We start from the raw sequence: 27,860 nt of genomic DNA, 5'->3' as shown, positions 1-27,860 counted from the left end.
GTAAACAAGAAACAACAAGATGCAATTGCAGGATCTAAAGGAAATAGCTTTGAGCACACACACAACGGCGCGAGAAAAATACTTTACACGAGACCGTAGTATGAGAGCCTTTTACCTTTCCTCCCCGGCAACGGCGCCGGAAAAGTGCTTGATGTCTACGGGAGCTTCTATTCTTGTAGACAGTGTTGGGCCTCCAAGAGCGAGAGGTTTGTAGAACAGCGGCAAGTTTCCCTTAAGTGGATACCCAAGGTTTATCGAACTCGGGGAGGAAGAGGTCAAAGATATCCCTCTCATGCAACCCTGCAACCACAAAGCAAGAAGTCTCTTGTGTCCCCAACACACCTAATAGGTGCACTAGTTCGGCGAAGAGATAGTGAAATACGGGTGGTATAAATAAGTATGAGCGGTAGCAACGGTGCCGAGAAAAGTGCTTGGCGTGTAGTTGATGGTGGTGGTATTGCAGCGATAGTAGTAACGCGATAAAAGCGAGTAACAAGCGGTAGTAACGCGGCGGTAGTAAACAAGCGGTAGTAACTCGGCGGTATTTAGGAACAAGGCCTAGGGATTACACTTTCACTAGTGGACACTCTCAACATTGATCACATAACGAGAATAGATAAATGCATACTCTACACTTTTGTTGGATGATGAACACATTGCGTAGGATTACACGAACCCTCAATGCCGGAGTTAACAAGCTCCACAATAATGCTCATGTTTAAGTAACCTTCGGTGTAAGATAGATCAACGAGACTAAACCAAGTACTAGCATAGCATGCACACTTTGTCACCTTCATGCATATGTAGGAGGAATAGATCACATCAATATATCATAGCAATAGTTAACTCCATAATCTACAAGAGATCATGATCATAGCATAAACCAAGTACTAACACGGTGCACGCACTTGTCACCTTTGCACACATGCGGGAGGAATAAACTACTTTAATAACAAATCACTAGAGTAGCACATGGATAAATTGTGATACAACATGCTGCAATCATAAAGAGATATAAATAAGCACCTCACTATGCCATTCAATGAGTAAGTATTACGTGAAATCTAGCCTAAGAGACCCACACGGTGCACACGCTGTCACCTTTACACACGTGGGACGAGGAGTCTCACGGAGATCACATAAGTAAAACTCACTTGACTAGCATAATGACATCTAGATTACAAGCATCATCATATGAATCTCAATCATGTAAGGCAGCTCATGAGATTATTGTATTGACACACATAGGAGAGAGATGAACCACATAGCTACCAGGTACGGCCCAGGAGCCTCGATGGAGAACTACTCCCTCCTCATGGGAGCAGCGGCGGTGATGAAGATGGCGGTGGAGATGGCAGCGGTGTCGATGGAGAAGCCTTCAGGGGCACTTCCCCGCTCCGGCGGGGTGCCGGAACAGAGATCTGTCCCCGGATCTTGGCTTCGCGATGGCGGCGGCTGCGGCAGGTTTCGTGGGTTTCGTCAATTGGTATCGGGTTTCTCGATCCGGGGGCTTTATATAGGCGAAGAGGCGGCGCGGGGAGGGGCTGACGGGGGGCCACACCATAGGGGCGGCGCGGCCCCCTCCGGCCGCGCCGGCCTAGGGTTTGGTGGCCCTGTGGCCCCCTCTCGCGGTCCTTCCCGGGTGTTACGGATGCTTCCGATGAAAATAGGAACTTTGGCGTTGATTTCGTCCGATTCGAGAATATTTCGTTACTAGGATTTACGAAACCAAAAACAGCGGAAAACAGGAGCTGGCACTTCGGCATCTTGTTAATAGGTTAGTTCCAGAAAATGCACGAATATGACATAAAGTGTGCATAAAACATGTAGATAACATCAATAATGTGGCATGGAACACAAGAAATTATCGATACGTTGGAGACGTATCACATGGTCAAGATCATCTATCTGTAATTCTATATGTTGTGTTTGTCGGGATCCGATGGATAGAGAATACTATGTTATTTTGATTATCAATCTATTACCTATGTGTTGTTTATGATCTTGCATGCTCTCCGTTATTAGTAGAGGCTCTAGCCAAGTTTTTGCTCTTAACTCCAAGAGGGAGTATTTATGCTCGATAGTGGGTTCATGCCTCCATTAAATGCGGGACGGTGACGAGAAAGTTCTAAGGTTGTGGATGTGCTTGTTGCCACTAGGGATAAAACATTGATGCTATGTCTGAGGATGTAGTTATTGATTACATTACGCACCATACTTAATGCAATTGTCTGTTGTTTTGCAACTTAATGCGGAAGGGGTTCGGATGATAACACTGAAGGTGGACTTTTTAGGCATAGATGCATGTTGGATAGCGGTCTATGTACTTTGTCGTAATGCCCAATTAAATCTCACAATATTCATCATATCATGTATGTGCATTGTTATGCCCTCTCTATTTGTCAATTGCCCGACTGTAATTTGTTCACCCAACATGCTATCTTATGGGAGAGACACCTCTAGTGAACTGTGGACCCCGGTCCATTCTTTACATCTGAATACAATCTGCAATACTTGTTCTACTGTTTTCTGCAAACAATCATCATCCACACTATACATCTAATCCTTTGTTACAGCAAGCCGGTGAGATTGACAACCTCACTGTTTTGTTGGGGAAAAGTACTTTGGTTGTGTTGTGCGGGTTCCACGTTGGCGCCGGAATCTACGGTGTTGCGCCGCACTACATCCCGCCGCCATCAACCTTCAACGTGCTTCTTGGCTCCTCCTCGCTTCGATAAACCTTGGTTTCTTTACGAGGGAAAACTTGCTTGCTGTGCGCATCATACCTTCCTCTTGGGGTTCCCAACGAACGTGTGAGTTACACGCCATCAAGCTCTTTTACGGCGCCGTTGCGGGGAGATCAAGACACGCTGCAAGGGAGTCTCCACAATCCAATCTCTTTACTTTGTTTTTGTCTTGCTTTATTTTATTTACTACTTTGTTTGCTGCATTATATCAAAACACAAAAAAATTAGTTGCTAGCTTTACTTTATTTTCTTGTCTTGCACTCTATATCAAAAACACAAAAAAATTAGTTACTTATATTTGCTTTACTTATTTCAACATGTTTCCTTTTAATTTTACCGTAAAAGACATACCGGTAGGACGTGGGTCTATAGTTGGGAGAAACAATATAGAAGAATTTTTCAATCATGTTAGTACCAGTTGAAGATTTTGAAGATAGACACTTGGTAGAACTTGCTCCTACTTATGAAATTCTTCATCTGTTGCTTTAGTTCGCATGTTGGAAACTAAATTTGTTAATCTCAATCCTATAATCCAACACATGTTTCTTACACTCGGTGATATGGAAGAAGGGGAAAAGAAAGATTTTGTTTTAGAAACCCTTCTTAGAGAATTTGGTGGTATATCAAGAGAGGCTAGAAAGGTCTTTATTAAATATAAGATGCTTGGTTCTTATACCAATTTTGTTAGTATCCTTGAAAAGATGGACATGGAGAGAGTAAGGTACACTAATAACATTAATGGTGGTGGGGAGATCAAAGCACCAATACCATGTAAGCTCCTAGCGATGAATGAAGCGCTAGAATAACTATGCTTGGCTTGTTCCTGAAAATTTGTTTGATGAGAGCAGCAAGCCCAAGACTAATGAAAAGGGAGCCGCTGAAACTTATGTATCCAACATACTATGCATGGTTGAGAAAACTCCCAACACCCAAGGTAATGCCGATGCTCCATCTCTTGATAACACTTGATACACATTTTCTGCGCCTAGCTGAAAGGCGTTAAAGAAAAGCGCTTATGGGAGACAACCCATGTTTTTACTACAGTATTTTTGTTTTATATTTGAGTCTTGGAAGTTGTTTACTACTGTAGCAACCTCTCCTTATCTTAGTTTTGTGCATTGTTGTGCCAAGTAAAGTCGTTGATAGTAAGGTTCATACTAGATTTGGATTGCTTGCAGCGATAGCAGATTTCTTTCTTTGTCACGAATTCCGACCTGCCTCTGTGAGGTAGCTCAGAAATTATGCCAATTTACGTGCGTGATACTCGGATATGTACGCAACTTTCATTCAATTTGGGCATTTTCATTTGAGCAAGTATGGTGCCTCAATAAAATCCATCTTTACGGACTGTTCTGTTTTGACAGATTCTGCCTTTTATTTCGCATTGCCTCTTTTGCTATGTTGGATGAATTTCTTTGATCCATTAATGTCCGGTAGCTTTATGCAATGTCCAGAAGTGTTAAGAATGATTGTGTCACCTCTGAACATGTTAATTTTTATTGTACACTAACCCTCTAATGAGTTGTTTCGAGTTTGGTGTGGAGGAAGTTTTCAAGGATCAAGAGAGGAGAATGATGCAATATGATCAAGGAGAGTGAAAGCTCTAAGCTTGGGGATGCCCCGGTGGTTCACCCCTGCATATTCTAAGAAGACTCAAGTGTCTAAGCTTGGGGATGCCCAAGGCATCCCCTTCTTCATCGACAACATTATCAGGTTCCTCCCCTGAAACTATATTTTTATTCCGTCACATCTTATGTACTTTGCTTGGAGCGTCGGTTTGTTTTTTTTTGTTTGAATAAAATGGATCCTAGCATTCATTGTGTGGGAGAGAGACACGCTCCGCTGTTGCATATGGACAAATATGTCCTTAGGCTTTACTCATAGTATTCATGGCGAAGGTTGAATCTTCTTCGTTAAATTGTTATATGGTTGGAATCGGGAAATGCTACATGTAGTAATTCTAAAATGTCTTGAATAATTTGATACTTGGCAATTGTTGTGCTCATGTTTAAGCTCTTGCATCATATACTTTGCACGCATTAATGAAGAAACACCTAGAGCTTGCTAAATTTGGTTTGCATATTTGGTCTCTCTAAAGTCTAGATAATTTCTAGTATTGAGTTTGAACAACAAGGAAGACGGTGTAGAGTCTTATAATGTTTACAATATGTCTTTTATGTGAGTTTTTCTGCACCGGTTCATCCTTGTGTTTGTTTCAAATAAACCTTGCTAGCCTAAACCTTGTATCGAGAGGGAATACTTCTCATGCATCCAAAATCCTTGAGCCAACCACTATGCCATTTGTGTCCACCATACCTACCTACTACATGGTATTTCTCCGCCATTCAAAAGTAAATTGCTTGAGTGCTACCTTTAAAATTTCCATCATTCACCTTTGCAATATATAGCTCATGGGACAAATAGCTTAAAAACTATTGTGGTATTGAATATGTACTTATGCACTTTATCTCTTATTAAGTTGCTTGTTGTGCGATAACCATGCTTCAGGGACGCCATCAACTACTTTTCGTTGAATATCATGTGAGTTGCTATGCATGTCCGTCTTGTACGAAGTAAGAGAGATCTACCACCTTAATGGTTGGAGCATGCATATTGTTAGAGAAGAACATTGGGCCGCTAACTAAAGCCATGAATCATGGTGGAAGTTTCGAGTTTTAGACATATATCCTCAATCTCATATGAGAACATTAATCTGTTGCTACATGCTTATGCATTAAAGAGGAGTCCATTATCTGTTGTCCATGTTGTCCCGGTATGGATGTCTAAGTTGAGAATAATCAAAAGCGAGAAATCCAAAATGCGAGCTTTCTCCTTAGACCTTTGTACAGGCGGCATGGAGGTACCCCATTGTGACACTTGGTTAAAACATGTGTATTGCGATGATCCGGTAGTCCAAGCTAATTATGACAAGGTGCGGGCACTATTAGTATACTATGCTTGAGGCTTGCAACTTGTAAGATATAATTTACATAATACATATGCTTTATTACTACCGTTGACAAAATTGTTTCATGTTTTCAAAATAAAAGCTCTAGCACAAATATAGCAATCGATGCTTTTCCTCTTTGAAGGACCATTCTTTTTACTTTTATGTTGAGTCAGTTCACCTATTTCTCTCCACCTCAAGAAGCAAACACTTGTGTGAGCTGTGCATTGATTCCTACATACTTGCATATTGCACTTGTTATATTACTCTATGTTGACAATTATCCATGAGATATACATGTTATAAGTTGAAAGCAACCGCTGAAACTTAATCTTCCTTTGTGTTGCTTCAATACCTTTACTTTGATTTATTGCTTTATGAGTTAACTCTTATGCAAGACTTATTGATGCTTGTCTTGAAGTGCTATTCATGAAAAGTCTTTGCTTTATGATTCAGTTGTTTACTCATGTCATTACCATTGTTTTGATCGCTGCATTCATTACATATGTTTACAATAGTATGATCAAGGTTATGATGGCATGTCACTCCAGAAATTATACGTATGTTATCATTTACCTGCTCGGGACGAGCGAGAACTAAGCTTGGGGATGCTGATACGTCTCCGACGTATCGATAATTTCTTATGTTCCATGCCACATTATTGATGATATCTACATGTTTTATACACATTATATGTCGTATTTATGCATTTTCCGGCACTAACCTATTAACAAGATGCCAGAAGAGCCGATTCTTTGTTTTACTGCTGTTTTTGGTTTCAAAAATCCTAGTAAGGAAATATTCTCGGAATTGGACGAAATCAACGCCCGGGGTCCTATTTTGCCACGAAGCTTCCGAGAAGACCGAGGGAGAGTCGAAGTGGGGCCACGAGGTGGCGACACACCAGGGCGGCGCGGCCCGGGCCCTGGCCGCGCCGGCCGTGGTGTGGGCCCTCGTGACGCCCCTTTACCTGCCCTTCCGCCTACTTATAGCCTTCTTCGCGAAACCCCCGATGCCGAGAGCCACGATACGGGAAAACCTTCCGGAGACGCCGCCGCCGCCAATCCCATCTCGGGGGATTACGGAGATCACCTCCGGCACCCTGCCGGAGAGGGGATTCATCTCCCGGAGGACTCTTCACCACCATGGTCGCCTCCGGAGTGATGAGTGAGTAGTTCACCCCTGGACTATGGGTCCATAGCAGTAGCTAGATGGTTGTCTTCTCCTCATGTGCTTCATTGTCGGATCTTGTGAGCTGCCTAACATGATCAAGATCATCTATACTGTAATTCTATATGTTGTGTTTGTCGGGATCCGATGGATAGAGAATACTATGTTATTTTGATTATCAATCTATTACCTATGTGTTGTTTATGATCTTGCATTCTCTCCGTTATTAGTAGAGGCTCTGGCCAAGTTTTTGCTCTTAACTCCAAGATGGAGTATTTATGCTCGATAGTGGGTTCATGCCTCCATTAAATGCGGGACGAGTGACGGAAAGTTCTAAGGTTGTGGATGTCTTTGTTGCCACTAGGGATAAAACATTGATGCTATGTCCGAGGATGTAGTTATTGATTACATTACGCACCATACTTAATGCAATTGTCTGTTGTTTTGCAACTTAATGTTCGGAAGGGGTTCGGATGATAACCTGAAGGTGGACTTTTTAGGCATAGATGCATGCTGGATAGCGGTCTATGTACTTTGTCGTAATGCCCAAGTAAATCTCACAATATTCATCATATCATGTATGTGCATTGTTATGCCCTCTCTCTTTGTCAATTGCCCGACTGTAATTTGTTCACCCAACATGCTATCTTATGGGAGAGACACCTCTAGTGAACTGTGGACCCCGGTCCATTCTTTACATCTGAATACAATCTGCAATACTTGTTCTCTTGTTTTACGCAAACAATCATCATCCACACTATACATCTAATCCTTTGTTACGGCAAGCCGGCGAGATTGACAACCTCCACTGTTTCGTTGGGGCAAAGTACTTTGGTTGTGTTGTGCGGGTTCCACGTTGGCGCCGGAATCTACGGTGTTGCGCCGCACTACATCCCGCCGCCATCAACCTTCAACGTGCTTCTTGGCTCCTCCTGCTTCGATAAACCTTGGTTTCTTTCTGAGGGAAAACTTGTTACTGTGCGCATCATACCTTCCTCTTGGGGTTCCCAACGAACGTGTGAGTTACACGCCATCAGTCCACAATTTACTAAAGGTGTCTCTCCATAAAGATAAATAACATGTTGGGTGAACAAATTACAGCTGAGCAATTGACATAATAAAGACCATACATGACAAGATGATTACTATGAGATTCGTTTGGGCATTACAACATAATACATAGACCGTAATCCAACTGCATATATGACTAATAATCTACCTTCCGGTTATCGTCTGAACCCCTTCCAGTATTAAGTTGCAAGCAACATATTATCGCATTAAGAAATGTGTGTAAAGTAAACAATAGAATTACCCTTGGATAAAACATTGTTGTTTTCTCCCTAGTAGCAACAACACATCTACAATCTTAGAAGTTATTGTCACTCTTCCAGGAAACTAAAGGCATGAACCTACTCGAGCATAAATACCTCCTCTTGGAGTCACAAGCATTTACTTGGCCAGCGTATCTACTAGCAATAGCAACAGAGAGCATGCAAGATCACAAATAACATATGACAAGTATACATAATTGATCTCAACATAGTATTACATATTCAACGGATCGCAGCAAACACAACATGTAGCATTACATAAGGATGATCTTGATCATGTAGGGCAGCTCACAAGATCTAAACATGAGGCATAATTAAATTGGAAAAGACAACCATCTAGCTACTGCTATGGACCCATAGTCCAAGGATGAACTACTCACGCATCACTTTGGAGGCGAACATGGTGGTGTAGATGGCTCCGGCGATGATCTCCCCCTCCGGTAGGGTGCCGGGGAGAGCTTCAGGACCCTCCCGAGCTAGGGTCTGCAATGGCGGCCGCGACGAAACTTTTCGTGGATGAAGGCTCGGGTGTTTAGGTTTTTCCCGAGATCGTGAATAAATAGGCAGAAGGGCGAGGTCGATGGAGGCTAGGGGGCCCACACCACCCCTTGGCGCGGGCCTAGGCCTGGCCGCGCCAAGGCATGGTCTGGCCGCCCTGCGCCTCTTCTTCGTTCCCACTCTGGACTCTGTCTTCGTTATGGAAAAATATTGACTTCGGCCTTTGTTTCGTCCAATTCCGAGAATATTTCTTGTACAACTTTTCTGAAATATAAAACAACAGAAAATAGGAAACTGGCACTGTGGCATCTTATTATTAGGTTAGTGCCAGAAAATATATAAAAGTGCAACGAAGTATGAGCAAAACATATACAAATTGGTGTAAAACAAGCTTGGAGCATCAAACATTATAGATACGTTTGCGTCGTATCAATCCAGACTCTAAAGTTTTAGAGACAGGTGGTAAATCACAACCGTTTGAGGTTTTCTCGCAGAGCTGGCTTTCAAAAAACTTGGATGAAATCGGCTGAACACGCTGTCTCTAAGTAACAAGTTTGTACTAGTGGCATAATGCCAAACCAGACCTTCTCTAAGTAACGAGTTTGTACGAGTGGTATAATGTCAAACCAGACATTTGCTAGTACAGTACAACTATTAGACCTAAAGCTACTATGTACATGCCAGCCTCCCGCCTCCCGCTCCACCTCCAGTCGGCGAAATCGCCAGACAAGAGGGGTGGAGCCGGGAGCCGGAAAGAGACTCTCAAGCGTCCAAGGGAAGAGAGATAAAAGGAGGGAGAAATGAGAGCCTCCATGCGTATTAGAGCAAAACCACTAACTTAGCCAATTGTAGGCTATATCACATTGATATGTTTTCTATACTTAGAATTACACTGTAGCGAAACATGTACAATAATAGCTATAAAAATTATACTATTTTGTTAAGACTACATACATAAGCTACTTGATAGTTTAAGAAAATGTTTAGGAGCCGGCTGCGGCTAGCTCTTAACTTAGAGCTTGCTTATATTCTCTTTTCTATTATCTCTATTTTAATTAAATAACAACCATAAAATTTAAATCTTATAGCCAGCTGCCATCATCCTTAGGTGGAGACGTAGTGCATTAGGATCCTATCGCAGGTGCAGAGCATCTAGGTTTGGAGCCAACTACGGATGGAGAAGGATGGGGGCGGCAGCGGCCAACCTCACCGGAGGAAGAGAGGGATGGGGCGGCGGCTGTCAGCCTCACCGGATGCGGAGAAGTATGGGAGCGGCGACGGCAAGCCTCACCATATGCGGAGAAGGATGGGGCGGTGGCGGTTAGCCTCATCGGATGTGGAGAAGGATGGTGGCGGTGACGGTCAACCTCGCAGGAGGTGTAGAAGTATGGGGCCGACGGCGGCCAGCCTCACCGAAGGCGGAGAAGGAAGGAAGCCGGGCGGCTACGGGAGCATACTTGAGCGAGTGTTCCAGTGTTCTCGTCCAGGACGAGGCAGAGGAAAACGATTCAGGGCAAATACCTCATGATGTAGCTCGAGAACGGTTCATTCGGGAGCAAGCTTCCTAGGCTAAGAAAAAAGAAGTTCATCTCAATATTCGCCCCGAATGCAAACAGCTGGAATTTGGGATATCAGGGCTTAGACAATGCCAATGTCTAATACCAGGCACGAATGCAAACATCCAAACACGTTGTTAAAAGTTATACTTTAATTTTACAGGTTTTACTGTTGTTGAAAAAAATTGGAGCGTATATTTACTAATTTTGTAAAATAATATAAATGGAAATTTTAATTAAAATTGTACTTCCTTAACCAGAAAAACATTCAAATGTGCCTTATATTTTGCAAGGGGGAGCTTTTGTTTTTTGAGGGAAGGAAGGGGGAGCTATGTTTGTGTAATTGAACAATGTTGTTTAGACCAGGCTAACATTGGGCTCGTGGTCTTAACAGGCCGTATTCCCTCGGCCCACCGAGAGGGTAAGCCCCACATCGGCGGGAAAGAGTTGGTAGAGCCACCGCCAAAACATTTCGATTTTGGGGGGAAAGAGGAAGGATCTACACGACTAGGCGAGTAGCCGCCGCCGGTAGCCGGAGGAGGAGGAGGAGGAGAATCGCCGGCGATTCGATGGCGTCCGGCTTCGGGTTCCCAATGCTGTCGGCGGCGGAGATTGCGGAGTCCGTGGTCCAGTTCGGCATCGCCCCCGTCGCTAACCTCCGCCCCGAGGACATCGCCAAGCCCCAGCCGGATCTGCTCCCCGCCATCCTCGCCCGCTTCCTCGCCTCCTTCGTCGATGCCCCCGGGTACCAAACGCGCCGTCGCTTCCTCCTCCTCCTCCTCCCCACTCGCTCGCTCACCGGCTTGGATTTCCCCCAGGGACGACGACGACGGGCAGCTAGGGTTCAGCGACCTGGCGGGGCTGGACAACCCGGAGCACCACCTGGAGGCCATCCGGGTGCTGCGCCTCCACAACAAGTCGCGGGCCTTCCTCGACTCCATCCAGTTCAAGGACTTCACGCTCGCCGACCTGCTCCGCCCCACCCCGCGCCGCGTCGTCGAGGTCCTCAGCGCCCTCATCAACTTCCTCTTCTACAGGGAGGAGAAGCTCAACCTCCTGCAGCCCATCGTCAACGACGTCCCCGACTACCACCAGCGCACAGTGGACCTCAAGGCCAGGATCGCTGAGGTCAGAGTTTCTGCAGCTTCTCTGTTCGGGCAAATGCTTACATGCTTGAGATTCTTAAAATTGCGCCTCTGTTTGCTGCGCCGGATTCCTCTCGTGCAGCTTCAGAAGGAGATTGCGGACCATGAGCTCGCCGAGCAGATGGAGGAGCCCATGGCCCAGCAGCTGGAAGCGGACCTCAATGCTCTGCAGCAGAAAGTTCAGGTTTACAACAAGCAGCAGTTGGCCCTGCGAGCAAAATCTTCGGCCATCACTGACAAGAAAGAAGAAATCCACAGGAAGGTGTGTGTTCATTCCTGCCTCGTGTCAGTGTCATGTTTCTTCGTATATTATCACTCTCCACCCAAAAAAAACCCAACTAAGTTCTGTGAATTTCTGTCATGAACTGTCTTATATTATGGTATTAAAAGATCCACTTATTGCTCAGGAGTTTGGCATGTTGTAAATAATCAGACATGCTACATGGTCTATGCTACAACATGAATAATAACGAAACACTGTTGATTTTCTGATCAAATACACCACACGTTGCCAAATTAGGGTATATGAACAGCCTTTTGGATTTGTGCTGGAATGTATTGAAGCTTTGGTTTTTTGCCGTGACTTTGGCTCTGGTATTCTAGATCAAAGCTAGAGCTACTTGGTCAAACACTATAGCCCCAAACTTCCAAGTACGAGTGTAAATGAGACTGGAGCCCGCTTGATGCCAATATACTAGGAGCACCCACCTGTACGAACTAGGATCCATTTTGGAACCTGAAGGCAGGAGATCGGCCAAAACAAACTACATATGAATTTAAAGTAGCTTGCAAACGTAAATCACAAGAAGTTACATTACTGGCGGTTGGTTATAACCTGTAACATTGAACGCTATATTTAACTATAGGGCCATAGATTTTATTAGACCAGGACTATTGGCCCTTACACATCTCCTGCTCCAGCTTCTTGACTCTGAGAAGTCATAATATGCCCCATCCACCTTTCGCAGGTTAGAAGCACTCCAGCCCACATAGAACCAGGCTACCTACAATTTAGTAATTTACCATGTGAAAAGTGAACTCTGTGTACTTTAAAAAAAATTAGTTATGTATCCGCCATTTACTCTTGAGGCTTGGCATCTGCTCATCACCAATTGGTATTAAGCTATACTTCGTGAATGAGAACATTGAACAACTGATATATTGCTCTCCCTAACTTACGCTGAATGTTTTATATGATGAAAAAAAAAAGCAAAAGCTCACTACATGATGTTGTATTCATTGCATTTATGTTTCACGCTGCAGATAACCCAGGCCGATTTTGAGTTGACTAAACATGCCCAAGAAAACTCCAAACTGAGGTCCAAACTAGTTAAGTCTCCAGAAAAGGTTCAGGTGAGACATCTTCCATTTTTCTGTTGCTGCAGGCATTGTACCAAATTTTGGAAGCTGGTATTTATTCTGTGACCTGATGTTGTCATGACTATATGGGAATTCAACTACTCGGTTTTTGTAATCTGCCTAGTAGTAGTTGACTGCATACCCGCATATCGTAAACAGGTTGGTAGACCTGCTACATTAATTTTTCCATGAAAGTTTGCTCGTGGAGGGGCCTTAATCCTATTTTTTGGTTAACCTGTGATTTACTTAATAAAACTTGGACTCAAAGGTTTTATCATCACAAGAGATCTGTTTACGTTTGCATACCTAATTTTGGTTTTCTTTCCTATTAAAGAGGGCCTTGGAAGAGAAGAAATCAGTTCGTGCTAAGTTGAAGGAGTCTGAGAAAACAGCAACGCAAAATGTTCAAGAAAAAACTGCCACTTTGGAGTTACTAAATAAGGTATTCTGATTCCACTTTTCAAGCTTATGACCATTGGCTGCAACAACTGATTTCAGACTTATTTCCATGGAGTTTGAAAAATTAAACCATCTGCTAGACTGCTACATATTTGTCTACCGGGTTCATGTAGTTTCCTCATGATATATCTCTGATGTTTTAGATTCCGTTTCTTACTGCTGGTGCCTCTGGTGGTACTAGCTCGTATCAGGGTGGCACTTACCGCTGTTCCTAGTTATGCTTCACCAGTAGATACCGGTGTGATTGCATCCTAAACTATCTCCATCTCCCAGGCTCATGAAAAACTGGCGAAGCAACACACTAAAATCCAGGATGTACAAGAACAGGTGAGAGTAGCTGCAAAGAACAATTGGATTCTGTACCTGGATTTATTGAGCGGTGAGACTGGGCTAATTCTTATACTTACTGTTGCTGCTAGCTTGCTGCTGCTAAAACAGTTGAAAAGGAAGTTAAATCTCGCAAAGCTAAGCTTAATGATGAAAGTCTCACAGTCAGGTCCTTTGATGCACAGATTATTGAATGGCAAGGAAAAGGTTATCTTTCTCATTTCTATTTGTATATTTTGCTAGTACTATGTTCCTCTTGTTCCGAAGTTATTTTCCTTACATTGTTACATGATACCTTCCAACCAGTACGTGAAATGGAGGAGCGTCTCAAGACGAAAGTGAAAGAAAGGAATCAAATAATAGCAGATGAAAATCAGAAACTGGGTGCTTTGAAGTCCGAGATTGAATGTAAACTGCAGTGTCTTGAACCTAGAGAAAAGAAAGTAGAGGCAATGATCGCGAAGGTGATGTGCTTATTCTGAAGTCATAGCTTGTTTGAACTTAATATCCTTTTGAAATTGTTGTTAATTTTGGTGTCTACATGTAAACTACTTACCTATGGGGATTCTGTTGAGGCTTGATTAATATTTATTGCCGCTGTTAGTACATAAAACACAATGCTAACTGTCCATCTCTTTGAATGTTCAGGCTTGCAGATTTAGTCACTCTATTTGTTAATTCTGCTTTTCTTCATGTCACCACACAGGCTTCTAAATTATGTTCAGAGGCTGCTTCAGTAAGGACTGCTGCCACATCAGAACAACAGAAAATACGTGCAAAGTTCGACAATATTCTGAAGGCGGTATGTCTGCTTCAAAAGACTGTTCCATAATATCATCAATAAACATGCTTCTTTTCAAGAATATGTAAACTGCTGACATATCTTTTCTGCAGTTCAACACCTACATGGATAATATCAACCCTTTCCTGGAACGACTCGAGGAGGTGGGCAGGTTAGATCACTGAGCTTTCGAGACCATTTGAATACCTTTCCTGCACTTAATGAAATTACATGACCTGTGACTTGAACCCAAACTAAATATAGCCCAAGTCGATATTTTACATATGGAAAAGCCTTCCTGCTTTACCACACGTCCTCTTTTCCACCACACATTATCTCTTCCTTTTTGCTTATCCTCTTACCCATTGCACGCAAGAAACAGAGCTTATGTCCCAAATTCAACGCAAAAACTCGTCCTGTATTGGATGATGTGGATTGTCCCATCGAACGGTTAGAAAGCAGGAGGATGGATGTTTCTCATCCTTCGGGGACGCTCAGCATGACCCTTTACATATATTTCATAATGTAGACTAGCAGCTGAGAATTCTGATGGGATTATTTTCCTTTCTATATCCAAATGTGTAGGCAACTGGCAGAGGAAGATAGCTCCGCACCCAAAGCCAGTGCAACAAGCAAGAAGTCAAGGGCTAGGAAAAGGACATGAGGTGTTCTTCTTACCAGATGCCATGCCGTATATTTCCGGAGAACCTTCGGTTCATCTGTACATGGCGCTGCTAGAACATCGGCACTTTACTGATCTTTGAAATCTGTGTGCAGGAGCATCACCCTGCAGAACAGAAAAGGCATAGAGCTGACTACCCCTAGATACGCGCTGCTTTGTTCGTATCCCTGGCAACGTGGGCGAACGAACACAAACTGAAAAAGATCCTGCGACGGCGTTTACTATTTACTGAACTATCTGCTGATCTGGACACTACGTATTGCTTGTTGTTTCGGAGAAGGATGGACGGAAGCCATGTGCGGATGTTCTGTTCTATGTACTCACGTTGCCGCGCCTGTTTTCAGCAGCGACGAGGACTAGGCAACCGGCGGCACGCAGGCACATTATCTACTTTTGTTTTTCTTTTTCTTTTTTATGTCTGAAACTAGAGCCTTCCTGTCCCCAAAAATATGTAATATATATCTATGTTTTTCACTGTTTTGTGGGTTTGAGGCCGTCGGGGCTCCCTCCCAACGTAAACGGACATGGACAGTTTTCCTATCCGCCGGCCACCTCAAACGGGACCTAGACGGACCGAAATGTGGTCCATTTTGTGGGGGTTTGTTCGGATGGTCTAAGAGCATCTCCAGCCGTCTCCCCGATGAGGCCCCGATAGCCTTTTTTTTTTACAGCCAGACGTCGTTATTCGGTCCGGTTACGTCCCTGGCTTCTCGTTTTCTCCTGGATTTGAACTTTAATCCATCTGGAGAGTCTAGGCCATCCCTGGCCCATCGGGGTGCGCTCGGGGACTCAGGACAAGAGAAAGCGGGGACAGGCCCGCTCTATTAGCGAGAAAATACATGAACCCCACCACTTTCTCGACGCAAATCCCCATCCCCTCTCGTTGCTCTGTCGCCGCTGGCACCACCCCTCGTCAATCCGCCAACCGGTTGCTTGGACTCCGCCGTCCCTCCACCCAGTAGTCTATATTCCGCCACCCGTCGTGCCCTCTGCCTATAATCCGCCGTCGGGCAACTTCTCACGTCGCGCCTTGTTGACACGCCCGACAGGTGTTCGTCCAATTGCCTGGCCGGACATGGACTCCGACAAGGAGGAGGAGCAAATGTTCGCCGAGCTTTTTGAAGAAGAAATGGTAGCCGCCGCCCAAGACGAGGAGCACATGTTGATCCTAGCTTGCACTGTCCGGCTTGTACGCCAAGTTGGCCATTGGTCGCCGTGGTGGGTCGGCACCGGGTCACCGGAAGTGCAAGCCGAGGTAGCGAATGGAGGGCTCTTGCATGCTCTACGCCGACTACTTCGCCGACAACCCATTGCACGGTGAGGCTGTTTTTAGGCGTCGTTTCGAGGATAAGCCGGAAGCTCTTCACGAGAATTGTGTATGCCCTTCGAGAGTACGACTCCTATTTCGGATGCAAGTTGGACTGCACCGGCATGGCGAGGGTTTTCGCCACTGCAAAAGTGCACGGTGGCTATGCGGATGTCGGCATATGGAGCTCCTGGTGATTACGCCGATGACTATTTCCGGATGGCGGAGTCCACGCCCTTGATTGTTTCTATCGGTTATGCAGGGTGGTGATAGCAGTGTTCGGGGACATCTACTTGAGATCACCCACTGTCGAAGACACTGCTAAGATCCTCGCTGTCAATGAAGCTCGAGGATTTCCAGCGATGCTTGGAAGAATTGATTGCATGCATTGGAAATGGAAGAACTGTCTGTTTCCCTGGCAGGGAATGTACAAGGATCACAAAAAAGGCTACACTGTGATACTTGAGGCAGTGGCTACCCATGATCTCTTGATTTGGCACTCCTTCTTTGGTATGCCGGGATCCAACAACGACATCAACGTCTTGCAGTGCTCGCCAATCTTCTCCAAGCTTGTTGAGGGTCATGCTCCCCCGGTTAACTTTGTGATCAATGGCCGCCAGTACAACAAGGGATACAATCTTGCAGACGGTATCTATCCAAAGTGGGCAACCTTTGTGAAGACTATCTCAAGCCCCGTTGAATGGATCGTAGCGAACAAGAAGGGGGGGGGGGTGAATGGACGCTACGCAAAGTTTTAGCCTTTTTCAATTTTTAGTGCAACGGAAGTAAAGGTGATAGCTTTGATGCTCAAGATGATCCTAGTATGATCCTAGACAAGTGCAACAAGTAAAGGAACCAAGCATGATAGTAAGAGTAAGGAGCGGGACAACCGGAGGGCGCGGAGACGAGGCGAGGTTTGTTTCCCGCGAGTTCCTCCCACAAAGGGAGTACATCTGCGTTGAGGAGGTGCTAGCCTCACACAAGAGGCTAGGCGGCCACACCACGAAGGAAGGCCTCACCTTCTTCCTCGAGAGAGCTCCACAAAGGGGCCCCCCCTTCTCCACTAAGGCACCGGTCGAGGCGGTGGTTCCTTCGCAAGGTTGGGGCGAGCTCCACAACACTAGGAGGCTCCCAACAACTTATGGGGCTAGCACAACACCAAGCTAGCCTCCATAGGTGCACTTCTTCCAAGATCCCACCATAGGAACCCTACCAACAAGATCCACTAAGGACTACCACAAATTGGTGAAATCTCTCTTGGTAGAACGATAGGTCGGGGCCTCCTCCACCACTCCTCAAAGTATGAGCAAGATTGATTGGGTAGGTGGGGAGATCCACTAAGCTTGAGCTCAGGAACAATGGAGGAGAGAAGAAGAGAAGAGCTAAAAACGAGCTGGGGAAGAAGAACCCTTTAAATAGGTCTCCTCAAATCCAACCGTTATGCCTAAGCGGTACTACCGCTTTGGTAAGCGGTACTACCGCTCTGGATTCGAAATCCCCACAGAATTTATCCACGTGGACACAGAGCGGTACTACCGCTTGCGGTACCGCTCGAGGTACCGCAATGGCCTCTGGGACACACTGGATCCCAAGCGGTACCGAAGCGGTAGTGCCGTAAGTTATGTTACGGTACTTAAGCGGTACCGAGGCGGTACTACCGCTCTCGAGCGGTACTACCGCTCAAGGTACCGCAGAGGTACCGCAATGTGTTCTGTGGGACTTTCTCAGTGCAAAGCTCCAGAGCGGTACCATTGGGCGGTACCAGTAGGGTAGCGGTACTACCGCTCCTGGTACCGGTAGACCGCTTTGACTGAAACTGCCTTTTCCTCTTTTCCTCTCCAACCATGTCACCTCGCGACACACACACAAAACAAGAAAACCTATAAGCTACGCTTCAGTCCTCCGATCATGACGTGCTCAGCGAGGATACCGTGCACTTGCAAATCTAACAAAAACAATCTTTGCGCACGGTTAAATTCATTCAAATGTTGTCATCAAACACACAAAACACGGGATATAGATCTTGCTCTTTCAATATCGCCCTTTTTGGTGTTTGATGAAAACACAAGAATTTGCAACATAGCATAGGATATTATGATAGGGTTCTTGGTTTGTAAAAGTAGACGGAGCTCCCCCTAGATGTGTGCATATTTGGAATATGCATTTGTATACAAATGCACACATCCTAGAGGAACAACTCCTCCTAGATTTTACAAACCATGCACATATGCAACAAGGATATTTGACAAGATCATATAGCATATGCACACAATGGAGGCAACACATGATCATGCAAGGAGTTTTGGGTGAATTTGTCATACCTTTGCCTTGAGAAAAACCCAAACTCTCAATAAGTGCCTCCATGGAATTGATGTAGCCCATCAAGAGATAAATAACGAAGACCAATGTAGGCTACCAACGAATAAGTCTTAATACAAACCGGGGGATCGGGAAATCCACAAATAGAGTAGCAAACACACATATGATAAATTTCCGAATAACTAGGGATAAGATATGATGCCAAGGCCGAAAAACCAAAAAGAAGCACCAAGCCCTTGGCATCCCCATGCAAATTCTCGTACTAATAGATCAACTTATCCCCCTTTGGCGTCGAAACACCAAAAAGGGAGAAGAAGCATACTAACGTCCCAAGGGGATCACTCGTCATCATCATCCTCCTCGTCATCATCATCATCATCATCGCCTTCCTCGTCGTCCTCCTCACCATCATCTTCCTCCATCTCCTCGTCCTTGTCTACCTCTTCATCTTCATCTTTGAAAGTTCAGAGATGGTAAACCTAGAGGGGGGGGGGTGAATAGGTTTCTACAGATTTTAATTCTTTCTTTGCAATATTAGGCTTTGCGGAATATAAAGGTGAGCCTAATGCAAACTAGGTGAGACAACCTATATGAGGATACAAGTAACTCGAGCACGAAGGCTCTCACATGCAGTTATATCACAAGTAAGGAGTTCGGTTAGAGATAACCGATAGCACGCGGAGACGAGGGTTTATTCCCGTGTTCCCTTCCTTTGCAAGAAGGTACGTCACGTTTGGAGGGGTGGAGGTCCCATGAAGGATTCCCCACGCCACGAAGGCTCACCCTATTCTCTGGAGCCTATCCCACGAAGGAATAGCTCACTCACTTGTGGTAGACTTTGAGGTAGCCTCCAAACCTTCACAATCTTGTCAGGAGCAAATCCGCAGCCCGGATGCTTCCGGACCACTCTTGCCCACCTAGGGTTTCCAAGGAACCCTAGAGAGCAAGCTTCTTGATGAATACAAGGGGGAATGAGATTTGGCTTGGTAGAACAGTAGATCAGGTCCTCCTCTATCGTTTCCCACGAGGAATTTGAGTTTGGGTGGAGCAGGAGGGAGATCTGAGGCTTTTGGTGTTTCTAACAATGGAGTATGAGAGAGAGAGCTCAAGAACAGCTTGTAGTGTAGTGCCTACCCCTTCAGAGGTAGAAGAAGGGGTATATATAGTGTCACTTGAAATGTGGCCGTTGTCAACTTGCCACCTCAGCTTTCTCCCCGAGATTCCCGATCAACGGACCAGAGACCGGACAGTCCGGCGCAGGGCCCGGTCCGACCAGGCCAGGGACCGGACCAGCCGGTCCAAACCGGGCGGCAGACCAGACCGAGACCGGAACGGTGAAGTGCCGCGCAGTACTCCTCCCGGAAGGCATCAGCGCAGGAGCCGGTTGGCGCGCGCCCGATCCTGCACCCGGTCCGACCGGGCGGCTGACCGGAAGTGCCCGGTCCAAACCGGGCCGCTGACCGGGCCGTGACTGGGGCAGATCCATGTCTTCCAGTAGCCCTCCCGGATGGCATCAACGCAGGGGCCGGTTGGCGCCAGGGCGCCTGACCCTGCGCCCGGTCGACCGGGCGGCAGACCGGAACTGGCCGGCGCAGGGGCCGGTCCGACCGAGTCTCTGACCGGCAGGATGCTGTAGACCCCTTTTTGATTGTTGTCAAAGTGGGGGGTCTCCTTTAGCCTTCTTGTTCCTTTGATACACCATTTATGCCTCTTTGGCTAATACCTGGGATTATCCTTACAAACATATATTAGGCCAAATACTCTAGCACGGTGTCATTGTTACCAAAATAATGGATAAGGGTAAAATACCCTTACAATCTCCCCTTTTTGGTATACGATGACAAACCGAGCTAGGGTCACATATAGATATTATGATAAGCTCTAAACCTTGATTCCATATAAGATATTACGACAGCTCCCCCATAATGTGTGCACTTGGAGAATTTGCGTTTGAATGCAAAGTGCACCATTTGTGGAATATGAGAAGCCCCCCAATATCTTTAGGAAACAAGCATGGTATGGACATGTATATCAAGATATATAAGCATAAAGTATGATCATCCTAATAGAGTGATTAAGCATACAAATACTTGTCCATACACGAATTATTCAAAGTAGCAAATGGTTCTTCAGAAAGCAAAGCAAATAAACACAAGCCAAATAAGAAGCAAATAAAGTAACAACCATGGCTTGTGCCAACCAAACCAAAGAACCCGTGATACTAGACTCTAATCTCTTCTCCCCCTTTGGCATCGGAACACCAAAAAGGCGAAGAAAAGAGTAGGGATGCTAGCGCTCCCATCAGTAGAACTCGGTCCCAGTGGATGGAGAGTTATTTCCATCACGCTCATCATCATCATCCTCGTCATCATCATCCTCATCACCTTCATTCTCTTCATCATCATCAGCAGCATCAGCAGGGGCACGAGCAGGTCCAGGAGGAAGACCATCATGAGCATACATAGAGAAGTCAAAGTTTCGGAACATCTCATCAGTAATGGGAGGCATCTCCCAACCTGGTGCAACCACAGGCTCCATCTCAGGTCCAGAAGGAGGAACAGGGGCATTCCTTGCGGCCATGAACTCATTTTGGCGCCTCCTGGTCTCCTGGTTCAAGGCAAGACTTTGATGTGCAACATCATTTGTATTCTTGCACATCCGCCACAAGCTGGAGAAGAAGCGAGAGGCACCGCGCTTGGGGTGCCTAGAGTAGTTGGAGCTAGCTGCAGGATCATGTCGTTCCTTGGAACGGCGCTCAGAGGGCATCATGGCTAGGATTTCCGGTCGAGTGTCCTGAATGGGGAACTTGAATGGTTCCATCTTGATCATTTGATCTTGCTTTTTGTGGGGAGAAGGTACCACCTTGTTGATGAGCCGCTGAACGTACTGAGCATAGTTGGGAGTCATGCGGCCCAGAACAGAACGCCTCAGTTCACAGTAAATGAGATCACAGCCATCAGTTGCCCTTGTGTTCTCAGGACGGCAATAGTACATGAGATTCAGGTGATAGTTATGGACTTCACTGGAGTCGCCTGACTTGCTGATGAGATTCTCACGGAACAGCTTGGCAAGCACAAGATAGGAGTAATACATCCCAGAGATAGTGGGAGGACCAGCTGTTGGGTTCGAGGGATAGCAGAAGGAAATGTCACCTTTAGTGAACTTATCCTGAGAATGAATCTTGAACCCACGAGCACGGCCACCACCAAAACCCATGGCATCACAGAACTGAGAATAGGTGCATGAGTACTTCTCTTTGCCAGTCATCCAAGTCATAGTGCGATCAGAATCATCATGAAAGAATACTGTGCAATGGAATTGACGGACAAGAAGGGGACAATAGTGGCCTTCTCGCTGAGCATCATCGGGCTTCAAGCACACAAGATCATACAGCCCCATATTCTTCAAGGTATCAACCACAAAGCGGTACTTGGTGGCTTCATGCAAGGCAAGCTCTTCCTTGTTGATGGCCTTGGGCATCACAATGGCACCATTCTTCATACACTCTCTAGTGTTGTAGAAATCTTCCCATATGGTTGCTTGAGTTTTGGTCCAGAAAAACCTGTCCCCACCAGTGTAAGTCCGTTCCTCAAACCGATACGGATTTTCCTCCCTTACACTTTTCCAATCACCAAGATGTGTTGTGCCCACATTGAATTGTGGCACCCTCTCAACAAGATCATCCCTGTCAGCTGCATGCTTGTCTTTCTTTTTGTGTCCAACTTTCTTGACTCTTCCTCCAGCGGAACTCCCTGGTCCAGTATCTTGAGGTGCTCTAGGAGGTACGCGAAGGCTAGTATGACACCCTGGAGGCCTCTCATGCCTTGCTCTCTTGGGAGAGGTGCCACGACCAAGATCACTTGAATCACCTGTGAATAAGAAAATGGAGCGAGGATAGCAGTGGGGTAAGGGTACATGTCATCAGGAAACAGGGAGGCCAAAAACCGTAGCATATGTTCAAGTGTTTTGACGGAGTTGTGCGAAAAACTGGGCGACCCGGCGTATGGTCCGGTCCAACCGGACGAGAGACCGGGCGGGCCGGTTTCCCATCCGGTCGACCGGGCCACGCGCCGGACCAGCCGGTTGAGCGGCCGGTTGACCGGGCCTGGGGCCGGGTGCTGTCGAATTGTGAGATTTGCCCAGAAATTCTACCACAAAATCATGGAAAAACTGATAAACTTGAACATATACTATAGCAATAGAGTGGAATATGTGCATAGTGGTGTGAGACACTCTAATAGCATGAGGACTTACAAACCCTAACCCTAACCCTAAATTTATCAACTTTTCCTCAAGAATATGCAATGTGTGAGGAGGACTTAGAGATAGAGGGAAAGGGAGACTAATTTACCCGAAGACATGGTCCTCCTTTCTCAAGGGAACAAGAAGAACACCTAGGTAGGGCTTGAGAGCCAAATCCTCAAGATCTCCAAAAATAGCTTGAGATGGACCAAATCCCTTGGTGGAGATGATGCAAGTGTCCCGATCTATGATTTGGTGAAGTTTGAGAGGTTTCTAGTGGTGGGAAGGCCCTAGGAAGAGGTGGGGATGATGGAGGCGGCGGCAATGGTGTGTATGCTGGATGGGGGGAAGTGAGGAAGAAGACCCCCAAGGGGTAATCTCCTCCCCACTTAACCAGCCGCACGGCCGGTTTGCCGCCCGGTTGACCGGGCCAGGCGCCGGATGGCCCGACGCAGAGGCTGGTCCAACCGGGCCAGAGACCGGCCAGAGTGTTTTGCCCCGTTTCGTCTCGTTTTGCCTCGTTTTGCCCCTATTCTTTGTGTAAATGTGTATGAATGCTCAGATGATGACATGTACATATAGATAGATAGACGATGATGAGATGAGCATAGACATGGGGTTGGAAACACAAAGTTCTCTAGGCATACCCATTGGAGTGAAAATCCAAACAAGATGTAAATACCAACAATGGGCATGATTCGAAATATATATCAAGAATCATAAGTCATTTTGAAGTGATTTTTGCAATAAGATCATTTAGCCTTGTATAGTCGAATCAAGTTGCAATTGAGGCTTAAAGAGGGGCGGGGGATTACTCCCCCTATCTGAAAGCGCAAATGTCATGAGACCTCGAAGAGACATGCTTGGGTTTGGGTCCATATAATGACATTGGGTCTATTTATGTTGCACACATAGGTATGCATCATACCAAGATATGGTAAGATGACTATCCCCATATGTGTTGTGCCTCTAAGCTAGATAGCAAGATAAATGCAAGAATATAGTGCAAGAAGTTATTCAATCTAAGTTTTTAGGATCAAGAATACCAAGTTCTCCTCTCAAGTTAACAAACCGGGCTTCATCCAAAGGCTTAGTGAAAATATCCGCCAATTGGTATGTTGTCCCCACATGAGTGAGATCAATGTCCCCATTGGCAACAAGGTCACGTAGGAAGTGATGGCGAATGTCAATGTGTTTGGTGCGACAATGTTGAACCGGGTTATTGGCGATCTTTATTGCACTTTCGTTGTCACATAGAAGAGGCACCGTACCAAGAGACACACCATAGTCTTTCAAGGTTTGCTTCATCCATAACAACTGAGTGCAACAAGATGCCGCAGATATATATTCGGCTTCGGTGGTGGATAAGGTGGTGGAGTTTTGTTTCTTGGATGACCAACTCACCAATGACCGGCCAATAAATTGGCAAGCCCCGGAGGTAGACTTCCGGTCAACCTTATCACCGGCCCAATCGAAATCCGAATAGCCAATGAGTTAAAAGGTTGACCCCTTTGGATACCATAGCCCGAGAGTAGGAGTGAGAACAAGGTATCTTAGAATCCATTTGACCGCCATCAAATGGATCTCCTTAGGAGCAGATTGAAAACGAGCACACATCCCTACACTTAGCATGATATCCGGCCTAGTGGTACAAAGGTAGAGCAAGGATCCTATCATGGAGCGGTATACCTTTATATCCACATCCTTCTCACCATCACATGAGCCAAGTTGCCCCTTTACGGGCATGGGTGTCTTCATTGGGCTTGCATTGGTCATGTTGAACTTCTTGAGCATGTCCTTCACGTACTTTTCTTGAGAGATGAAGGTGCCTTTTGCAAGTTGCCTCACTTGGAAGCCTAGGAAGAACTTCAACTCTCCCATCATGGACATCTCAAATTTCCTAGTCATCAATAGCTCAAAAGCTTTGTTATGATTGGGGTTAGTTCCACCAAAGATAATATCATCAACATATATTTGACATATAAATAAGCCACCCCCTTTAACCCGTTTGGTGAAAAGGGTGGAATCGACCGTACCCATGCAAAACCCATCATGTAGTAAGAAATCCCTAAGGAACTCATACCAAGCACGTGGAGATTGCTTGAGACCGTAGAGTGCCTTATGGAGTAAATACACGTGGTTGGGTCCGCGTGGGTCTTCGAAACCCGGGGGTTGAGCCACATAAGCGGTTTATTTTAGGGGACCATTCAAAAATGCACTTTTCACATCCATTTGATATAGTTTGAAATTTTGGAAAGATGCAAATGCAAGCAAAAGGCGAATAGCTTCAAGACGGGCTACCGGCGCAAAGGTATACTCAAAATCCATACCTTCTATTTGGGCAAACCCTTGCGCCACTAACCTTGCTTTGTTTCGTATGACAATGCCATTCTCATCTTGCTTGTTCTTGAATACCCATTTTGTCCCAATAATATTGATGCGATGATCCTTGGGTCTCTCAACTAGAGACCATACTTCATTACAAGTAAAACACTCCAATTCTTCTTGCATGGCAATTACCGAATCCGGATCAACCAAGGCTTCATGTACCTTGAGTGTTTCAAAACTAGACACAAAAGCATGGTGTTGACAATAAGTGATAAGTAATGCATGGTGTCTACGAGTTACCACTCCTTTAGAGATGCTACCAAGGACTTGATCTACTTTCATGTCACTTGCCCTTGTAGCGGCCTTGATCTTCCGAATGGTTCCTTCATGATCAATGAACTCATCTCTTGCTAGTACTTGATCATGAGGGACCACTTAAGCTTGATCATGAGTTGAGGATGTTTCTTGACCATCATCATGGTCTTGCTCAGTGGAATGAGGACTTTCTTCTTGTTCTTCGGAATGTGACTCAACTTGAGTGGAGGATGGTTCTTGAGTTGCACTTGATGGTTCAGCTTGAGTTGAGCAAGGCTCCACTTGGGTTGTGCTTGATACTTCTACTCCATCACTTTGATCATCAGTATGAACTTCTGTGGGCCGGATGTGTCCAATGCCCATAAGCTTGATGGCATTAGAAGGATCATCATTACCTGCAACACATGGAACAACTTGCTCCACTTGGGATCCATTATCCTCCAAGAACACCACGTCACAAGATACTTCAATAGCCCCAGTGGACTTGTTGTAGTATCTATAGGCGTGGGTGTTCTCCGCATATCCAACAAATGTGCCCTCAATGGTTCTAGTTTCAAATTTACCGAGCTTCCCTTTATTGTTCTTAACAAGACATTTGCATCCAAAGACACGAATGTACATGACATTAGGCTTGTTACCTATGAGAAGCTCGTATGGAGTTTTGTTATGGAGGGGGCGGAGGAAGAGCCGGTTGGAGTAGTGGACAACAGTAGAGATGGCTTCTCCCCAAAAGTTGTGGGGTGAGTTGAATTCACTCAACATGGTTCTTGCCATCTCAATGATAGTCCGGTTCTTCCTTTCAACAACACCATTTTTTGAGGGGTGTATGGAGCTGAAAACTCATGTTTGATGCCCTCACCATCAACAAACTCTTGCATGGTGTAGTTCTTGAACTCGGTGCCATTGTCGGTCCTAATCGCCTTGATCTCGGATTCATACATACGTTGAGCCTTCTTGGCGAAGATGATGAACTCTCTATGGGTCTCATCCTTAGACTTAAGGAGAAAGACCCAAGAGTATCTTGAGTAATCATCAACAATGACAAGTCCATACTTGCTCCCACCAAGAGTATCATAATGTGATGGCCCAAAGAGATCCAAATGAAGGAGCTCCAAAGGCCTAGATGTGGTGACGATAATCTTGATAGGATGTTTCTTCTTGAGTTGCTTTCCGGCTACACATGCACTTCAAACACGATCTTTGTCAAAACAAATGCCGGTTAGTCCCACAATGTGCTCACCCTTTAGGAGTTGTTTAAGATTTCTCATGTTAACATGACCAAGGCGGCGATGCCACAACCAACCTTCGTCATGTTTGGCCGCCATTAGACATGTGGAGGGAGAGGGGCTCTCTTTCGAGAGGTCAACCACATAAAGGTTGTTCTCCAAATATCCAACAAGGACCAATTTGAGATTGTCACTCCTAAAGACTTTCACACAATAATTAGTAAAATATGAATTGTAACCGGCATCCGCAAGGTGATATATAGAAAGCAAATTATAGCCAAGGGATTCAACAAGCATGACCGTCTCAAGGCACAAGTCTTAGAGATTGCCACCTTGCCATACCCAAGTACCTTTCCCTTTGAATTGTCACCAAAGGTGATGCTTGACTTCTTGTTTATATCTTCAATGAATTGTTCAAGCACACCTCTTCCTCCGATCATATGTTTGGTGCATCCACTATCAAACACCCATTTTGGACCACCGGAGGAATACCCCTACAAAATCAAGTAGAGGATTTAGGAACCCATTGATTAATGGGTTCCTTTGCAATGGCAACAATATCTTTTGGTACCCAAATTGAGTACCCTCTATAAGCATAGCCACTACGAGGACCAACATAGTTAGCATAAACATCACCATAATAATCAACAAATAAAGCATAGTGATTACTGCTAGTGGCTTTGCCCTTTGAGGCTTTGCCATCATTAGTGACCTTCTTGTTCTTTTCTTGAGCGGGCTTCTCCTTCTTGTAGTTCTTCTTCTTGTGGGACTTGGGAACATATCCAAGTCCAAACTTTTGATTGTTTGACCTTTGCTTACTCAAGAGGTCATCCAATCCCATCTTATTCTTGGCGGTGGTGAACTTTGCAAGTTCCTTTGTTAACCTAACATTTTCCTCAAGAATAGTTGCTTGCTCACAAGAAGATTCATTAGGATGATAGTTGAGACCATATTTGATCACCAAAGATTCAGGACATATATTGGTCTCAACATGCAAAGATAGTTCCTCTTGTAAACGAACATGTTCTTCAACAAGCTTAGCATGCTCACTAGTAAAAGTGGTGGAGGAGCTAGCAACCTTTTCAACAACAATGGGATCATTCATTGATCCAAGAGCCTTCT

General features: G+C 45.3%; 1 protein-coding gene across 1 annotated transcript; it reads left to right on the top strand.

Moving 5' to 3' along the window:
* Positions 1 to 10,818: 10,818 nt before the first annotated feature.
* LOC124683695 (kinetochore protein NUF2 homolog) lies at positions 10,819 to 15,198 on the top strand. Its single transcript, XM_047218161.1, has 12 exons — positions 10,819 to 10,994; positions 11,068 to 11,377; positions 11,477 to 11,656; positions 12,658 to 12,747; positions 13,088 to 13,195; positions 13,486 to 13,539; positions 13,632 to 13,746; positions 13,846 to 14,003; positions 14,246 to 14,341; positions 14,434 to 14,492; positions 14,906 to 15,006; positions 15,098 to 15,198. Exons 1-11 carry the CDS (start codon positions 10,819 to 10,821, stop codon positions 14,982 to 14,984), a joined length of 1,425 nt encoding a protein of 474 aa, XP_047074117.1. The 3' UTR covers positions 14,985 to 15,006; positions 15,098 to 15,198.
* The last annotated feature ends 12,662 nt before the right edge of the window (positions 15,199 to 27,860 follow it).

The sequence above is a fragment of the Lolium rigidum genome, chromosome 1, assembly GCF_022539505.1.
Source record: "Lolium rigidum isolate FL_2022 chromosome 1, APGP_CSIRO_Lrig_0.1, whole genome shotgun sequence".
Taxonomy (NCBI): domain Eukaryota; kingdom Viridiplantae; phylum Streptophyta; class Magnoliopsida; order Poales; family Poaceae; genus Lolium; species Lolium rigidum.
The sequence above is the reverse complement of the archived record's forward strand: the minus strand, read 5'-3'. Positions and strand labels throughout refer to the sequence as shown.